The 20,491-nt window shown below is 38.6% G+C and overlaps 1 protein-coding gene across 1 annotated transcript; it reads right to left on the reverse strand.

Annotated features, from left to right (window-relative positions):
• Positions 1-15,549: 15,549 nt before the first annotated feature.
• LOC120539190 (insulinoma-associated protein 1a-like) lies at positions 15,550-18,560 on the reverse strand. Its single transcript, XM_039769030.1, has one exon. It carries the CDS (start codon positions 17,485-17,487, stop codon positions 16,066-16,068), a length of 1,422 nt encoding a protein of 473 aa, XP_039624964.1. The 5' UTR covers positions 17,488-18,560; the 3' UTR covers positions 15,550-16,065.
• Between the last annotated feature and the right edge of the window lie 1,931 nt (positions 18,561-20,491).

Here is a 20,491-nt window from a genome sequence, read left to right on the forward strand (position 1 = left end):
CTGAGCTATTGCTGCTTATTCAACTCATCTAGCTTTGGCAACAGGCTAGGGTCAAAAGTTGAAATATAACCCAGTTCAGAGGAATCTACACCGAATCTCAATTAGCTGTTGTTTTCAAGGATGGTGCTACAGAACTGCATCACTCCTTGTTCAACAATTTGTAACACATACTTTGCAGCTCCTACTAAAGACTAGCTGAAGTTGAGAAGGCGTTCTCAACAGGTTTTCATGAGCGAACCAGGAGAGGTTACCTCTTTATTATGATGAGTCAATGTTGCATGACCAGCCTATGCACCAAACAGTTGTTCAGGTATTATGTTCTTCAACACCTTTTGTTGTACTGCAGACAGGTGGTGCATTGAGGGGAGCTACTGATACGCAGAACTATAAGGGAAATACTGCTCCAGCACTTCCATCTCATTCATAATCTTTTGTCTCATTCATGGTCTTGTCAACTGGAAGCTGTATGTTATTTAGTTAATTAATATGTAATTTTTCCTTTTAACTAGGTAAATGTATTTCATTACTACCAAGCCCCTCTTGAGAAATGACCTATTATGACCCTGATTATGTCATACAAAGATCATCATCTGAAGAAGATAAAATAAACTGTAGCTTCTCTCTTAGCTTTATAGGATAGTCTTGGCATATATTTGTGATAAACACATCAGCATCTGCTGAGCAATACCCATAAATCTGGTATAAAAGGAAAATACTCATTGATACTTGTTTTGTTTTTATGCAAACATCATCATTAATATTATGTCTTGTTATATCTATACAGCAAACATGGAGTGCATTTCTTTGGTCTGTCCACCTGTGTTCACAGAGACCAATGATCTGATCCCAGTCAAGCCCACTAGGTTATTTGTAAGATTGACAAAGATGTTATTCAGGTAAATGTACTTTAGAAGCAAATGTTGTTGTTGTTGTTGCCAGGAAGGCAGAAAGTAATATAACTGAGAAGAAGAACAGGTCATTTAAACACCAGTGAGGATAATCAGGTAATGGTGACTCAGAGAAGTGTAATTAGGGGTCCAGAATTAAATGAGAGGGCAAAAATAGGGAAGTGAAAGAAAGCCTTATGCACTGACATTCCCTTTATATACGAGGCAAAAAAATCCCAGAATTGTTCAAAAAAAATTATTATAAACACCAATTCTATTTTTATATCCTTTCAAAAACTATCTTTGAGATTCAATACACCTGTCCCAGTACCTCTCCCATTCTTGGAAACATTTCTAGGATTCACCTTTCGTTACCACTTCTACATTTTTTGCTTGATTTCTTCCATGGTAGCAAAATTTCTTCCCTTCAGTCTCAATTTTAATTTCAGAAACAAATGGTCACAAATCATGGAATCATGTCTGGTGAATTTAGGAGATATAAAGCAATAACCACATTGCTTTGGTCAAAAACTTCACTGACAAAGTGTTGTGTGCAGGTGTGTTCTCATGGTGCAGAATCCAGTTTGGGAGCATCACTTGTCTGGAAATTTTTTCCAAGACGATTTCCAATAGACACTGAGAAGTTAAATGTTGAATCACTGATTAATAGTCTGTCTATGGAGAACAAACTCTTCAAGAATAAGTCTGTCAAAGTCTCAAAATGGTGTCATTGTCTCTAGAGAATCTGACATGGTGGCTTGGAGAAAACAAAATCTCCCATGTCACATGCTAGACTGTAGAATAAATGACAGAAATAACATATTTGATCAACTCAACATGATGCCACTGGGTAGACTGTAGGCTTAAGAGAACTTGGTGACATATTCAAGATATACACTTCCATGGTATTGACCGATTTCAGGAATTTTTGGGTCCCTAACCCCCACTTATATGTTTATTCTTCTTTGGGTACACATTTTTAAAACTCATGTAAAAAATGCATACATTTATAAATTGTGACTTTAACATGGAAAGATTAAAAAAATGAAAGAAAATATATGCATGGCTTACATTTAGGTGCACATTGAGACTTAGGTAACTGATTTGAAAGTGACTTCATCAGTTATTTATCACATTTTGTCTATTAAAAATGTTGTAATAGTGAGTCATATTAAAAAATAACAATAATAGAATGTAATTATATGTGTTAGTAATGTACACTAAATACCGTATATACTCGTGGATAAGTCAGGACTTGATTTTACTGTATAATTTCTGGACTGTTAATAATGTCGGTCACATAAGTCGAATGCGGAAAACTCAAGCTATTGGTCCAAGAGATTATGATATGCTAATGCCCACCCGAGAGAGTAACCATGCAACAACCTGACTTTTGTTTCTATGTATTGTGCCTACGTGACCACGCGGTAATACCCAAACTATTCTGAAGCAATATTTGCACTGATTTCTGTTTTTTGTATCTCACACGCTCATACATCTTTATCGTAAGAGCATCCCTCATCTACGATGGAGTGTTCAATCAGAAGAAAATATGAAGCTGGTTTTAAATTAAATGTCATTGAAGTAGCAAAAGAAATTAGTAACTACACTGCTGCAACAAAATTTGATGTGTCTGAGAAACTGATGCGGGGTTGGAGGAGGCAAGAAGGTGTAAAAAAAAAAAAAACTGAGGGTCACATTTTTGAACAGGCGTATAAGTCAGGGTCTGATTTTATGATCAATTTTTCGGGTTTCAAGACCCGACTTAAACGTGAGTATATACGGTATGTGTTTTTTCAATAGCACCTTAAAATATAATGTTGTTGAAAATGGAGCCCAAATTAGTTTGTTGGGGTTGAAATAGCTTTTAGACGTATCAGTTGATGTTTTACTTAGATTTTGGTTGTTGAGGGTATTTTTCTAATTTTAGTTCAACTTTCAAAGAAATGTCCATTGGAGATTTAAAATCTCTGGAGGTGTATCAGGCTAAAATTGGTGGCTGCATGTATGGAAGGAAGGTCACCCAAAAACTTACCTCCCGCAGTCAGTTATATCTTTGACTTTGGAGTGTTTGGAGATTACTCTCTATCCCTATTGTTCTTTTGAAGATTGTGTTGTTAATATACAGGATGGAACCCCAAACCTTTTTTTCATGTCTCTTGTGCTTTTTTGACAAGTGTCAATCAATGCACACTTTACTCTGGTTGGTTCATTGGTTTACACCCAAATGACCTATATACTGTGAAATAATAGTCTGTTTTACTGTATTATATTCTTATTGTTCTTATACCCTTTGGGTGGAGCCACTGCCCTTGAACCCTCTATGCATGTAACAACTGTCCATTCTGGTTGTATCACAGGACATCTGCTAAATTCTTAGTCATTACTTAGTCATCTTTTAGTACCTTTTGTGTATTACATCTTTGTCTCTGTTGTTCATTCAATCTTCATCTGGTTTCCTGATATGCCTGAGCAGGTTTCTGGCATTTAGTAACCCTTTTATGCTATTTCTTTAAGATGAATGCTATGTTACCCTAAAATTATTCTCTCACACAAACAAGAAGTAGGCAAGCAAGCTGACATGTGTTTTAGCATACAGTAATGTGCAAACTACAGTACATACAAATAAAATATTTTAGAAACATACAATTGCTATTTGTGCTATTTCCGATTTATTTGATTTCTCTTGCTTGTTTCTTGGATTTGCCACAGAATTAGTGCTTTGGAACTATGGACTACCTTTTAGGCACATTCATTCTTTTTGCTTATTTCTTTTTTGAGTATTGGTGGACCTTATCTATACAAGCCATAGTTTGATAGTATATCTCCCTTGTGAGGCATTTTTAAGATACATTATGAATCTTTCTGTACTTTTTTTAACTGTAAAACCAGCTCCTGTTTTTTAGGCCTGCTTAGGGTGAAGCCTACAGTTAGTAGTTGGAGCTTGCTGGCTTGAGTTATCCTCTTCTGTGTGGGCCAGTGAGGTTCCTGGCCTGCTTTAAGGGTTCTTTGGAAGCCTCACACCCCTTTTAGTCATGCTTCTGACTATGTATTTTGACATGTTTATATATCAGCAGCAAATGTATCCTGTTTGTGAGTAACTTTTAACCTTTAATTTTAATAATGAGCCTCTTGTGTGGCACTTTATCAAAGCCTTTGAAAGTATCAAGATAAATAGTATCATACGTTCCTGTCCGGGTGAATGCTTTTCTTGTTTCCTATTAGATTTTGGCCATATTAGTGAGCACAATCTGAGGTATTTAAAATCATTTTGACTATGGAGTAATACAGCAGTACTTGACATATGAACTTCAATTTTTTTCTTTAATAATTGCTTTCATTAATTTAGCCATGATACATATTAAGCTTACTGTCTTATAGTTACTAGAAATGGCCCAATTACTTTTTATATCATGGGAGAATATTTATTAGCCTTCAGTCTTTAGGAGTTCAGTGGTTTCAGTTATTCTATGTTCAGTGATTTCTGAAAATTTTGTGTTAATGTTATACTGTATATATTTAATTACTTTCATAAGCAGTCTAGGATAAATGTTACCTGGACCCTGTAATTTATTTCAGCTTAGTGTTTTTAATCGTAGTAACACTTCTCACTGTTTTCTTTCCAAATTTGCCAACCTTCATCTGAAATCAAGCAAAGGAAATTATGTTTTAACGTTATCTCATGCATGTTTTGCTTTTAAACTTTCATTCTAACAACTACTGTACTTCTACTGTATGCTCTTCACTGACCAGCTCTCTGCATGTCTCCCATTTACAACAGTCATCACTTGCAGCTGCTCTGCCTTTAAAGGTTATTCCAAGTAAAATAATCAGGCTGGTAGAGAAACCTGTGGCTTGAGTCATGTTACGAACCAAAAGGAATTGTCACAATCTATGATCACGCCAATGCACGTGTCGGGAAGGTGTCAAAAACTCTTACAGTTATGAACAAATCCTTTAATACACATCAAGTGTACCTGACTGTGCTGCTAAACTTATTCCAATTTCTCATTAGCTTTTTCAGATTTGAGGTTCGCAGGAAGCTCTTCTGCAAAGTCCATATTTACTGTGTGGCTGACTTTAGCGATCGATATTCAGTGCACTGTTTACGCATTACTGTCATGTCACCCATGGCTAATTACTGATTTGGGCTGCTGCCAGATTAAGCAGCTACTTAACATATGCTTAGTCTATTTTCTATGCAAGTATTGTGTAATGTAGGCTTTTATGAAAGGTACTATTATAAACTAATCACTAATTTATAGGGAACGTTTAATTTTTGAAAATAAGTGTTAACCATTGAGAACACTTTTAAACCTGTTGTAGCGGAAGGTTGCAACACTGACAGTTGGAATGTGTTGAAGTTGTGGTCATGATGTTTTTTTTCTTTTTTATTTATTATTAAAGCACCTACTTAATGTCAGCAAAAGTAAAGAGTTGGTCATAGACTTTAGGAGCAGGAAATAGACCACATTTCCATGAGCATCTCTTGATGCTGTTGGCAGTTTTAAATTTCTTGGAAGCATCATCAGTGATGATGTAAAGGGGGCACAACATATCTTCGCTATTGCTATAGGAAAGCTCACCATGCGTTTACTTCTTCACATATCTAAAGAACCACCAACGTTTAATGCACTGGCTTCAATACATCCCAGTACATCACCTTCTCACTTCAGGACCACCACATCGCTACACAGGATGGTGAAGTTGGCTCAGAATATTACTGGCATGGAACTTTCTTTTATTTATCACATATGTAATACACAGTATCTGAAAACTTCAGTAGTACTGCATAGTCCCTTTTCTCTCTCCTTTGTTCAGGCAGACTGAGATGAACCATTAGAACTTAAACCACTTCATTCAACTACAGTTCTTTTTGTCAGATCAAAAGACTATGTAATAACTGCTCATGCTAACAACTACATGTGTGTACACACCCTCTGTGTGTTTCTTAGATATAGATGTCCCATCTAATGTAAAATGTTGTTTTAATTATCTCTGTAGCATTCATTGCAGGCAAGTAAGAATCTCATTCTGCCGTATAAACATGACATTCAACCTCAATCTGCTGTTCAACAATATGGAGGAAGCAAAACATTGTGATGATATAGTCTACTAAAAACAAACAATGTTTCTATACCTAAAGAAAAATGCAGCTTGATTGAACAATACACTTTGTTTCCGTATTTCTCTGATCTATACTAAAATTAATAATGTTAAGCAAGAATAAACTGAACTTATGTCATCGAACTTTCTATATTTAGTGAGTCTGCAATGTCGAAAGCATCTCCAGTAGAGGACACCTGGAGGCCCCAGGATTATGTACCTTCATCACAACATTTGCAAGAAGCATGTAATACTAAATATTGATTGATATCATAGACACGGTATCAATATTTGGGAGAATAATAATGTTGGCTTTTTCAAAAATACAAGCCTTTGATTTGGTTAAAAATGTAATGAGTTCATTTCAGATTTAATGTCACATGTACAGAGTTCAATGAAATTCCTATTCCTGCACTTGACCAACATGCACTGCATAACAGCTGTTCTTGTCTGCTGGCCCAAATCTTGCTCCAATAGGTTATGTAAAACACAGCATTATAAAATATAACAGGTCGTGATGATTGAAACAGCTGAGTCTCAGATCGCATGCATTTTTGCTGAAACTAAAACTAAAATTAATTTTGCATGGAAGTTTTAAATGATTTTTGTGTGGCTGAAAAAAGTGAATATTGCTTCCTATGTGTTTGGCAATATTGTACACCTCTTATGGTTCCTTAAACTTCTCTTAAAAAGAACCAGATGAAAATAAACAGGGGAAAAAAGTGTCTTTTGGAAATACAACATGGCTAAATTCAACCAACATTGCAACAAAAAGACAGGGAAGTAATGAAGGGGTTATCCAAAGTGGTTAAGAAAGAACGTTGCAGTCTGAGATCACATTAAATCTTTTTGCATGCTAATAATTTAAGTAATCCTCCCATCAGCCACAGCCCCTTGCCAGCACTGTTGCAAGTTTGAAGGTGACATGAAAATATAGGGAAAAGTGTTTTTATACATATTAAACACCATTCTATCTAGGAGAAAATTTCACTGGTCGTGATATAGTTTCTGCTTCTTTTTGTGCAGCACAAAGTTCAATGTGAATTCAATTTCAATTTCCGTAGAATCGCTAGCTCATCACTAAAAGGTGGATAAAAACAGCCCAGGGGTCATATTTTACAATATGTGTTTTTTTTTCTCTTCAAAAATACACTTGTACATCCTGACCATGTGCAAAATTTATAACTGTAATGTTACCAACCACAGGTTTTCCATGAGCTTGGATCTACACACGAGGTTACTAACCAACCGCTGGCTGATAATTTACTTTTTATTCCCTCCAGATAGCATTTAGGTGAACACTTCTCTCTACTGTTTACACTACTCCACAAGAGAAACCACTGGAAAGAACAGAATGTAATTATTTTAAACACAGATCATACTGCACAGTACCAATGACAGAAATAAATAAAAAAACATTTCTCCATTTCAATTCTGTTCTAAAATCCTCAAAAGAAATATTACATGTAAAGTCTATGATTCCAGTATGTCTTCACTGGAATGTGTACAATGTTTAAGAGAATTAACCTTGACTGTCCTAGCTGATCTAATTAGTTTATAGAAAAATTCCAATATATTTCAGTATGTGTTAACCTTAGAAAGGCTAAGGTCAGAAAAAAAAAATACAAATCTGTGTAATGGCACCAAAAGCCAAAGGGAACAGAGAGTCACGGTAAGACTGATGGTTTTTCTGATTTAATAAGAGTACAGGAAGCCATCTATCTGATGTTTTTCACCTTTCAGTAATTCTAGCAGTTAATCCCAATGTGTTTTGTAACAATTTTGTTCATCTTTTTGAACGAGAGTTATTTATGACTTGCTTTATTTGATTTCTTCAGTGTTATGACTTTGAGTTCAGTGGAAGCTAGTTTGTGTAGGCAAACACTCAGTTCTGACATGTTGGGCTCATTGACTGAAACAAACCTTTGCAGGATATAATATATGGCATCACCATTTCCATGTTATAATAAAAACAAATTGATATGAAAACATTAATACAGTATTGCAAAAAGTGTATACCAAACAAATTAGGGAGTTCTCAAATATGTGCAAAAAAAGATTAACAAACATTTGGGCTAAGTGGCCTTTAATCAAGAGCATCTTACTATGTTTTTAGTGAGTCTAGAAAAGAATGTGAGCATGTAGCCTAATGCCATAGCTGTTAAGTTGTCATTCTGTGATGCACATGGTAAACCTGGTTTAGGTTTAATGTTGCTATCTGCTTAAGCTTGTCCTCCATCCTAGGTCTGACACCTGTCCCTCATGCTAACAGGCTCTACCCAGACTGAACACATTAGTGACCCAGCTGGTTGAGCCAAAAACGTTTTCTGTTGCCCAAATTGCTAGCATTGATTTCTGTATAGCTGGTGAGGTAAGTTAAACATTTAAGGCCACCATTTCTTTCTATCAGAGCTTCTGTAGGGAGATTTTTAAGTACATTATTTATGTATTTACAGTGCATCCGGAAAGTATTCACAGCGCATCACTTTTTCCACATTTTGTTATGTTACAGCCTTATTCCAAAATGGATTAAATTCATTTTTTTTCCTCAGAATTCTACACACAACACCCCATAATGACAACATGAAAACAGTTTACTTGAGGTTTTTGCAAATTTATTAAAAATTGCAAAATTGAGCAAGCACATGTACATAACCATTCACAACCTTTGCCATGAAGCTCAAAATTGAGCTCAGGTGCATCCTGTTTCCCCTGATCATCCTTGAGATGTTTCTGCAGCTTAATTGGAGTCCACCTGTGGTAAATTCAGTTGATTGGACATGATTTGGAAAGGCACACACCTGTCTATATAAGGTCTCACAGTTGACAGTTCATGTCAGAGCACAAACCAAGCATGAAGTCAAAGGAATTGTCTATAGACCTCTGAGACAGGATTGTCTCAAGGAACAAATCAGGGGAAGGTTACAGAAAAATTTCTGCTGCTTTGAAGGTCCCAATGAGCACAGTGGCCTCCATCATCCGTAAGTGGAAGAAGTTCAAAACCACCAGGACTCTTCCTAGAGCTGGCCGGCCATCTAAACTGAGCGATCGGGGGAGAAGGGCCTTAGTCAGGGAGGTGATCAAGAACCCAATGGTCACTCTGTCAGAGCTCCAGAGGTCCTCTGTGTAGAGAGGAGAGCCTTCCAGAAGGACAACCATCTCTGCAGCAATCCATCAATCGTGCCTGTATGGTAGAGTGGCCAGACGGAAGCCACTCCTTAGTAAAAGGCACATGGCAGCCCGACTGGAGTTTGCCAAAAGGCACCTGAAGGACTCTCAGACCATGAGAAACAAAATTCTCTGGTCTGATGAGGAAAAGATTGAACTCTTTGATGTGAATGCCAGACGTCACATTTGGAGGAAACCAGGCACTGCTCATCACCAGGCCAATACCATCCCTACAGTGAAGCATGGTGGTGGCAGCCTCATGCTGTGGGGATGTTTTTCAGCGGCAGGAACTGAGAGACTAGTCAGGATAAAAGGAAAGATGACTGCAGCAATGTACAGAGACATCCTGGATGAAAATCTGCTCCAGAGTGCTCTTGACCACAGACTGGGGTGATGGTTCATTTTTCAGCAGGACAACAACCCTAAGCACATAGTCAAGATATCAAAGGAGTGGCTTCAGGAAAACTCTGTGAATGTCCTTGAGTGGCAAAGCCAGAGCCCAGACTTGAATCCGATTGAACATCTCTGGAGAGATCTTAAAATGGCTGTGCACTGACGCTTCCCATCCAACCTGATGGAGCTTGAGAGGTGCTGCAAAGAGGAATGGGCGAAACTGGCCAAGGGTAAGTGTGCCAAGCTTGTGGCATCATATTCAAAAAGACTTCAGGCTGTAATTGCTGCCAAAGGTGCATCGACAAAGTATTGAGCAAAGGCTGTGAATACTTATGTACATGTGATTTCTCAGTTTTTTTATTTTTCATAAATTTGCAAAAATCTCAAGTAAACTTTTTTCACATTGTCATTATGGGGTGTTGTGTGTAGAATTCTGAGGAAAAAAATGAATTTAATCCATTTTGGAATAAGGCCGTAACATAACAAAATGTGGAAAAAGTGATGCACTGTGAATACTTTCCGGATGCACTGTACCTGTATTTGATTCTGAGAGTGTGATATTAAAGAAATATTAATGGCCTAAAACAATATTTTTAAAACTTCAGCTGACATAAAAAACATACAGGCCAAGTTGAAATTACAAATATTGTCCGTGTTTATACAACTCTTCATTCAGACAAACAATGTGTATATCACCGGTTGAAGAAGGAATACAAATCTCTTTCACACGCTACATGTAAACAGCAACATAACATTTTCCACCCCATTAAGTATAATCTTGTTAAAAGCAAACATTTCTTATTGTACTTGCAGCATAAATTTTTCACAGGTTTACGCTGTGTTCGTGTAATATCAGACAGATGAGTTGGAAATTTCACATGAACTTCCAATAAAGTTGGAGCTCTGAGTCAAATAAGTCAAAGAAAACAATGCTGCCTGAATTCACCAAGTTGAGATGTCACACTGACCTTTCACATCAATCAATTACATAAAATAAGAAATACAACCTGGTCAGCCAAAAATAGCATTTTTATGGTCACCATTTTTAGTTGGCTGTTTATTTTCATAATAAAGAGTTTGCTTTAATGGCTTTTCGTTTGCAGAGCAAGTAGCAAATTAGTAGGAACCTTGAGATTCTCCTAAACGTCAGGCTGTAAACTTAAAGTATGTGAAAGTTGGGAGGTGAAAAGTCACAATCTGGAGTTCTGAAAACTCGAGCAGAACATTAATATAACATTGAAATGGCGAAATCTCCAAGGAAATTCTGCTCCTGATTGTTTCCTGAAAAGTCAGCATAGTCCCTATTTTCACATCATGGAACTTTGTGTTGACACCTCGTGAGTTGGCGACGGAGGTTTATGACTTATTTTCTTCTTGTCTTCTGAGATGTCACCTTTCAAAACCCTCCATTGTCCCGACTGAGACCACGTGGCACCCCTCATTGCCCAGGAGCTATTCTAGTCTGTCTCTAATGCTTCTTGTTCTGTCTTTCTCTCCCACACACTCTCTTTCTGAGGCTCAGGTTATTTCTCTATGACAATTATACCACTCCTAGCATAGGACTTCTAAACAGACAGGTAAATATGCATCCCTACACCCTATGGGGTCTTCCATTTTTCTCTTTAGGTCAAACCTGGCCCTAATGGTGCCCTTTCTCATGTTTTCTTCCATAGCAATTCCTAGCGAAGCAGACAACATATTGCATTATATATAAACTTTTTTTTGCACAAACCTGCCATTACATAAACGTGCACACTGTTCATTTAAATTAAAAAAACAAACAAAAATGAACATGCATGTAGTCCTCGTAGAAGCTTCCTAATGCTAAGTTTCAGGATGTCCATTATACCATCTAGATAACACACCGGCCTCTACACTTCATTAAAATCATAGCATTACATTTTTTGTGTTTACAGACTCATCTCTCAAAGAAGGTGGCAGACGTCCACCCTTGGCCAAGCCTTATGGCGATGATGAATAATGCCATTGTATCTGGCACCTGTTTGCCAGCTTGTATGTCAAGTCCTTTCCTAAAAGAGTAGTTATTTCAATCATCAGAACTGCACTCACTTCTAGTGGGCTTTCCTAGCTTGACATTTGCACTCACCCAGTAACCTGCCAAAGTATTTGCCCATTTTAAATGTCACCAGTCATCATCCTTGCCAGAGATGATAAGTGAAAGGCTTTGCTAAACAAGCGATTCATTTTGTTAATGCAGGAGGGAGCTAGAAAGTGAAATGCGGCAGGTGGACAAATTGTTCTTTGAATCCTGTGCTCCTAAAGGTTTTTGAATATGACCTGATATTTGCTTTCACAATTTTTGTTGCTGATATATGTGCCAGACCTTGAGGCTCCATGCTAAAACTGCCTGGGCAGGTGCCTTCTGCTTATAACGGTCTCTGTGTCAATAGGCACTTTGTCAAAGATCTCCCTTGTAAACAGGAAAATCTTTCAAACGCTTTATTTAAAGTACAACAACTTAGGCAGCTTCAACAAACAGTAATGCAAACATTAATGAGGGATAGGCAGGGTCCAGCTCGCTTACCCTCCAGCTAATGTTTTTTTTTTTTGTCTCGGCAAACAGCTGTTCTCTGAAACACCGTCTCCTTTGAACAAGCTTGCATAAGTAAACACAGGCACGCTCTCCAACGTTAGCAAGCTGTTTACTCAGCCCCAGGTGATTTAACTTGTACAGAATGGCTCATGCTGAAATGTGTATCAGGGCAGAGCAAATATGTCCTCATTACACAAGCACACAGACCCAGGTACTCATGTCTGCCCACCTGCACAACTGGTTTTACTGTTCGGTTGGAAAAAGATCATAAAGTAACAGTCATTCACGGCTGTAAACTTGGGACCCAGGGAGCACAGCTTGATTTCTTTCCTTATATTCTTTTCTAAAATTGTGTTGAAAAACACAAAACTATTAAATATGTAACTTCGGAACTGATCTTCAAACAAAGCAAACCAAGCAAAGACTTTAGACAACCAATCTACATTAAGAAGCAAGCCAGTCATGGAGTGTTTTTGTACCTTTTAACAACATATTGCATATATGTACTTTTTGTAACAGATATTCTAAGCACCTGGCCAAACGTCCAACTCAACAAGTCCACAATCATTTGCCAATAGCACAGAATGTAAGCCAGATCTGAAGAGTTATGATTCATCTGGGATGTTACAGACAAGACATATTTCACCTAAAACATGTACATTCAGAAAGCTTGGATCATAATTTGCTGTGCTTAAGCTAACCAAAACTGTCATGTGGATGACAGGTGCACATTTTCTTTTGCCATCTGCCGCCATAAATGACAGGAATTAAGTGCATTTTTTCATTTTGCTTGGTTTAACTGTAAGTATGTTGATTGTTCTTTCTGACAGACAGCAATAAATGCATTTTATGTTCAATGAAATAATAATAACAAATATAAAAATATTGTAAGGCATTGGCTAATACTGCTGACTCACAACTCCAGAGACACATCCTGGCCTGTATGAGGTCTACATGTTCTTTCTTAGTCTGCAAGTGTTTTTTCTCCAGGAACTCCTTGTTTCTTCCCACACTTCAAACATGTCTAAGTAAGGCTGATGGGCAGCTCTCCATTGACCTAAGGTGGGTGCTGTGATTAGGCTTTCTGGTATGCTGATACCCCAAGCACTGTTGCTTTCAATATTTCTGTCACGATAAGCACCCAATTCTCCTCCATGTTGACCTTGATAAAATCATTACAAAATGGATCAATACATTGATGACAGTGAATCTTGGTTTTAATTGTCTAATTGATAAATTGTTTAGGCAAAGACGTAACAAAACTAAAATCAATAACAAGATGGTGTTGTTGTGCAATGGTTAGTTGCTATTGTCTCAGGCAGGTTAAATTCCTAGCCTGGCCAGAGTTGGTTCTCTCAAAATACTTCACTTTTCCTGCATAACTCAAAGACTCGTATATGATGTCCATTGGTGACGACACTCTTCTTCTTTTTCTATGTTAACTAATGTTGTCTTATTTTAATTTTCTTATTTTGTCTTATTTTTATGTAAAGCACTTTGAGCTACATTTTTGTATGAAAATGTGCTATATAAATAAATAACTGTTGTTGTTGTTGTTCAAATTTAGAATACCAGAATGGTTCTTCAGAGCAATGCCATGGGGAATCATTTCAGGTTCCCAAAAGACCCATCTACATGAAGGTTCCAGAAAGAACCTTTATTTATTTGGATCTTTAACAGCCCTCATACAGTAAATAACCATGAACAGATGGTAAGAGATTTGTGAAATACCAATGGCTCATGATTTTAAAAGGACTCTTGCTGCATACGTACAGTAACTCAGGCTACGTTCAGGTTTTTGTAAACTGTTAGTGTCCTGCTGGGTAGCCTACAATACATTAACACTTTCAAGATTTTTTTGTACAACTTCATATGCAAAGAACTGAATGTCCTAGAATGTCAAGCAATGGCTTAAGGAACAACACAACCCACAAAGAATCATAAAGTGCCAATAAAGAACCAGAGTGTACATTGTGTGCATGAGTGGGCCCTGCAAATGGACTGGTGCTCCACCCAGGGTTGGTTCCTGCTTACTCCAAAACTTTTAGTCCACAAACTTTAATTAAGTGTATCTGGAAAGATGACACTTAAAATTGTACTTTTAATTTTGCTTCCAAAAGAATTGTGATTTTCTCTTTCAGATTTACCATGGCAAACACTTTCCTTACAATTTACATCTTCATTCATACCTCTACCATGTATCGGTAGATGACCTGTCCAGATATATCATATATCAACTCTCAGTTCAGTTCAGACTTGGCTCAAGCTAATTGTTTTTCTTTTTAAACAAAGCATGTTTATTTAAACATTGCAATAACTGAGCTCACCTTACTAAACACAGGCACTTTTCACCCCTCCAAGATGGATTTTTTTTCTATTATTTCATGAAGGCATATGCTTAACATATACAACAGTGGCATGCATGGGCAACATTTTATTGCTAATTTGTAGATGTATTTCTGGCAGATAGTGGGTGAAGATGCTAGTTAAATATTCACTTAAATTGCCTTATATTTCCAGAATTTCTGACATGATTGTTAAAGGGTTATTATGCTTAAAAGCTAACGTAATTCTTTAAATTTGAGATGTTGTTGCATATATATCTATACTGCATTTTAGAAAAACACATTTATTAAAATATAAAGGGCAAAATGTTTTCATAATTGTTTTTTATGCCACAGTTACAATTAATAATTTACTAATTTAAGAGGTATTAACCAATGCCAACACGTTTTGCTTTTCATAACTTATCTTTACGTCATGTCTAATGATAGTCTTCAGAATAGAATATCTTAGCAGGGTAATACATTAGAGCTAAAGACAATGAGGTACACTTGTACTTTATTTACTTTGTTCCCAATTTAAGTAATATACTGTAACTGATGCTGACAATTTGATTTTGTGTTTCCGTTTCCCAACCCTCCAATCAGGTAAATTGTCCCATCAGGATTGAGTAATATTTATGAAAAATATCAATTTCCTTTCCAGATAGCCTGGCTCATTGAAAAAATCCTGGGCTAATTGCAATGACATGAATGTTCCAATGATACTGTATATATACTGTATTAAAACAGAATAGCCCTCAGATGTTTGTGGAAGGAATCTTTGAAGTATTTAGGTCTAATAAAACAATGGAAAGACTGGCATGACAGGAATATTTGATGACTGTAATATCAGGAAATCAGAAAACAAAGAATAAAGCCCAATTATAGATTGTACTTGAACCGTCATCCATTTATTGCGTACTTATTACTAAATAAGAATGGATGAGTGACAGTAAGGAAGGATGAAGGCTGTAAATATTTATTGTTAATAACTTTGTTGTTTGACCTTTCTGGAGAGCAAAATATTTCTTTCATTCATTAGGTATCGTATACCAAACGAAGCAGTTGTCAATACGCGATCACCTCATTTCGTTTAGCAACACAGGCAAACAACATGTAGGTTTTATTCACTTACGTGATTTTTATTATTGCTGTTTTAAATATGCAAGCTCATTTTATGACATACAAAAGTACAAAATATCTGTATTTGGTGCGTTATAATATAGATAAGAAAAACCTTGTCAGTTACAAGCACTTCATACTTTAAAGACGTCAAGTTAGACAAAATAACATCAATATAACCCTACCATTTTTTATAAATACAAAAAAGCAGCAAATAGTTTCATACAAAAGCAATATATAAATAATATAATTTATACCGTTCCCATCTGAGAGAACTGTTCATATCACCATCACGCCCACTCGCACTTAAGTACATAAAATGGATACAAATGTTCTGCGTTTAAATATTGTGGTTTATAAGGCAAATCCGTTATCATTTGCTTCTTTAGAAACAACTTCAGTTCGATGATAAAACAAAATACAGTCCAAATATAAATTAAGGGTTCCTTGAATGAACTGCCGTTAAAAGAGGCACTCCAGCTTACGTCTTTTTGGTTATCTAACGAGTTTGTTATAACACGGCCTGAGACAGCAGGATCGCGTGCCTGCTTTCTGGTGAGTGGTACCTGTTGATGTGTCGTGTCAGTCCAGGAGAGGAGAAGAACTTCTCCGAACAGTAACGGCAACGGAAGATCTCCTCTCCATGCCTTACTGTCAGCTCTTCAGGGGCCACACGCGTGGGCGCAGGAGGGAGCGTCGCATCTGCTCCCCGATAAATGGGTGCCAAAGATGCGATGACGTGAATGGGACGGGATGCCTGCGGTTGCGGAGCCTTCTTCCCGGGACTGCTCTCTGCAGTTGTAGCCTGTTGCGCTTTTTGTGCCGTTGCGCTCGGTCTGCTGTGCAGCGCCAGGTGTTTTCTGAGGTAGGCCTGCCTCCGGAATTTTTTGCAGCACAAGGGACAGTCAAAATAAGATTCCTCGTCCGACCCTGCGTCTGAGGAATGAGGCGATGGAGAGTTCGTTTCGCGCACCTTGTTGACCAAAGCTGGTGTGATGTTTTCGAGTGTCTGTCGGTCCGCATCTGTCTGGGCGCCCCTCGGTTTGTGCCAACGGCGATGAGAAGCGAGATTAGCGGGGCAGCTGAAGACCTTGTCGCACTCTGTGCAGCGATATTCCACTCTCACAATACGGGAACACTTGTGCTGGGCAAGAGACAAGGGATCCGAGTACCTTTCTTTGCATAGCTGGCAAATGAATTCACCCAGCGGGCTGCCGGCACTGGCCCTGGGTTTGCAGTCTTCCTCCGGATCTTCCTTAATGCGCAGCCCGAGCACTGGAGACGTGGTGACCTCATCTTTAAAGCTCATCTTCTTCTCAGCACTGTTAGGGGCGCAGGTCATTTTGGGCTTTTTGGGGAGAGGCTGCTTCGCTTTGGATGGGGCGACCGCCGGTCTCTTCAGGTTTTGAGCACCTGAAGGCGACAAGGCTCGGCTGCATATTGAGCCCATTTTGTTTGCTATCTCAGCCAAAGATGGCATTAAGGCCATTTGTGCATCAACCAGAGATGTAAAGGAACTCGAGGTGCTCTCCGGAAAAGACTCCGCTTGTATAGGCGACCTGGAATTGCGTTTTCTGTCTAAGTAGCCCAAGGCCGCCTCGGATGACTCGTTGTAGCCCGTGCTGACCGGCCGGTTTGGACTCAGAGACGGGGCGCAGAGCGCTTCCGGCATCCCCGCATGGTAGGGCCGGCTTTTGACACTTTTAACTTGGCTACTGCTGCTGGTAATGACGAAATGGCTTCTGAGGAGGGATTGTGGCACGGAGGCTGGAACAGGGCCTGTTGAGCGCCCATCCAAAGTATCTGGGCAGCTTGCCCATGTGGAAGCGATAAATGTCTGCGGGGCGACTTCGTCCTCTTGTTCCGCCGGGCGTACTCTGTAAGAGATGGGACCGGTCTTCTTGGTGCGTTTAACCAAAAAACCTCTGGGCATTTTGGCTTTGCTTCTTTTTAATCCAAAGGCAAAATGAAATAAATAAATAAATAAATAATAGTGAAAGTCTCTTTGGCAGTGTCGTTGCAGCAGCTGCCAAGTAAAGTTTTCGAAACAAAATGCAGCAAGGTAGTATGGTCTCCAGTCTTAAGTAATTTGGGTCTTGTTGCTTTCGAGCTTACGAAGATACTAAAGATCTCCACCTTACATCGGTATTTAAAGGCAGCTATAACCCATTGTCTGCCTGCGGGCCGCAGATGGCTGCAAAGTAAGCGCCAATAGGAGCGCCCCGCAACCTGATCCCGCCGATGTCTCCGGGGAGAGAGCAGCAGATGCGAGTTTCCCCGCGACGCGTGGTCTTTCATCATTATGCAGATTGGCGCATACATGCCACACGCCAAGCTCTGTGGCTTTTTGTTCCTCTTGTGTTTTTTTGTCCTGGGTCCATTCAGCACACACGTGCCGTGGCTTTGTCCTGGTTCAAGAGGACAGAAGAAAAGAATGAAAGCTAGAAAGAGAGAGAGAGAGGGAGAGAGAAGAGAGAGAGAGGGAGATGAGAGGAATCCTCTAGAGAGGGGGAAGGGATGGTCCCCAACGAAACCTAGAAAAAAAAGTTGAAAACTCGAGCTTCATCAGTCTGGGTGCCCCTAGGGCGTCTGATCCAAACAATAGATGCAGTCAGCCGGACCATTGTGAGCGAAATTAACCCTTTTCATAGCATCTCCTCAATATAAAAAAGACCCCCTTCCCCCTACGCATCTCGGAAGAAAAGAAGAAACTGGAGAGGAATACATTTACATTGGAAGCCGCAAGAATCAAATAAGCTTCGCGCAAATGTTTCCAGGTTTCAAATAAAAGAGACAAAAAACCGAGCATAGCCGTATTAAGAGCAGAGCAGAGCCATTCAAAGGCTGTAACTGTAAATGCTAAATACGCACGGTCTTCAAACCGTGCTTTTAAATCAGTGAATGCATAATGGAAAACGCCGGACGCGTTCTGTCTAACGCTCCAGCACTCAAAGCCGCTACTCGGTTAGAATTGAAAAGACCGTTTAACAGTTAGAAAGGAGGAAACGTGGAAAAACGTAACCTTCAAAAACTGCTTATTTTTAAAGTAATCAACAAATGACATTAATTCTAAGGCATTTACAACTGCCTACAAAAAGATATTTCCTGTTTTCTCTTGTGATTTAGTGTGAATAAAGTAGCATTTTGCAAATAAAATTCAAACGGGTTAAACGAACACAAGTTTTTCTTACATTTTTTTGTCTGATAACCCAAACTTCCCCAAAAACTGCTGTACTTTCTTTCTTTCTTTCTTTCTCTCTTTCTTTCTTCAAGTATGCATATGAGGAACCGTAGCGTGTGTCATTATAGACTGAGATTACATATTTTATGTTATAATACGTTACACTTTACATACGAACAGTTTACACCGAGTCTTTATTTTTGCAGCACTTTTGGAATAAGCTCACTTCTGACGTCTCCTAGTTTACTTAATTTCTATAATATATTGCCCCACCACCACTTCACCCCCCCACCCCAACTGCTATGTAGCGGACTGTGGACAGTGCATGGTGTCTCCTGGGACTGTGCCGATTGTTATTGGAATTTTTCTGTCAGGGAGTAGAGGTTGCGGCTGCGAAGGGGGCTGTACAGTGTTTGTTAGGACAGCGGGGGAAGGGACTTCTTTTTATTGTTGGAATTGGAAGTTTGAAAGTGTGCCTCAGAGGCACAGCCACGCGCCCACCTGACCTCCCCAACCCGCATTAACATAAAGCTGGAAAATCTAATTCCACCCTAAAGACAGACGTGCCACCGTAACCCTTTCCTCATCTCCAGCCCTGCCTAGCCGCGTCATTGACAGCCCGGCTTCTGCCGATGAAACAGCTCGCGCTGCCGTTGAACCGACCCTGAAAGCGAACTCAGTCTCCTTACAGAAGAGTTCATTTTAGTAATAGCAGTGTTTATTTACGCAGTGGTCATCTCATATTTAATTACCCCAAAAGTTTTGTTAATTTCCCCAAAAATTAAGCTTGTGAGTAAATGCATGCTTTCAATGAGCTTAACATTTTCAACAAAGCAACGCTGAACGTAATAATAGTAATTGAGAGTGGCAAACACAATCAGTTTAATTTTGCTTAAAATTAATAAATAAACAATTAACACTTGAACCTTAGCCTCCGTTTAGTTCCTGACTCGCCATTCGGACACCTCCAGCAATCATTAAATGGTGAAATCGCTTGAAAAATATAGATGGGTTAAGGTTTAAGGTTTCTTTATTTAGTCGTGTATGCACAAGAAAACATGAAATTTAGAAAACGTTGCCACGTTTATAAATGTATACTGATCGCATAAACGACGCGCTATTTACGTTTGTTCTACAAATCAAAACGCAAAACTTTAAAGCTGGCTAATCGACCATATACTTTAAAATGTCCGTTGTAATAAGACGTTATGTGTTTAATAATTCATCGCAGCAAAGCGTCACTTAGTTGTTCGTATTCCCCTGTGGTAAAACGTCCATCTTATTTTTAGTCAGCTGTAGAGTTTGCTCCATCCTTTTTAGATCTACAAATAAAAGGATATTTCTTCTTTGAATGATGCGGCGTCGGATCAGTAATGATTATTGCGTTGTTATCTTTTAAACTCTTTTAGGATAAAACAAATTAACACCAACACTTAAAACCGATTTTCGTAAGATAAATAATCGCACCCTGGAATAAACGTCGCTTATAACCAGAATATTAATTTGCGGTTTAAGCAAGTTGTTTAATGCACTGTATGCTCTTTAATGCCAGGTACAGTTAATTTAATTAACAAAAGACAGTCAAGCTATGCAACATGTCCATGAGTACACTCCGTACGAAAAGGTGTAACGAGTTTATCCCGTTCGGCCTAACATCTTTACAGAAAACTGAGAGTAGAGGACACGGCGGAGTGGAGCTAAGGTGTCCAAAAATCAATGAGTGAAGACTGCTTCTCATACTTTACCGAGAGGAAAT

The sequence above is a fragment of the Polypterus senegalus genome, chromosome 11 (assembly GCF_016835505.1).
Source record: "Polypterus senegalus isolate Bchr_013 chromosome 11, ASM1683550v1, whole genome shotgun sequence".
Classification (NCBI taxonomy): domain Eukaryota; kingdom Metazoa; phylum Chordata; class Cladistia; order Polypteriformes; family Polypteridae; genus Polypterus; species Polypterus senegalus.

Coding starts and splice junctions, on each gene's coding strand:
- LOC120539190 (XM_039769030.1), bottom strand. CDS start 17,487: ATGCCCAGAGGTTTTTTGGTTAAACGCACCAAGAAGACCGGTCCCATC.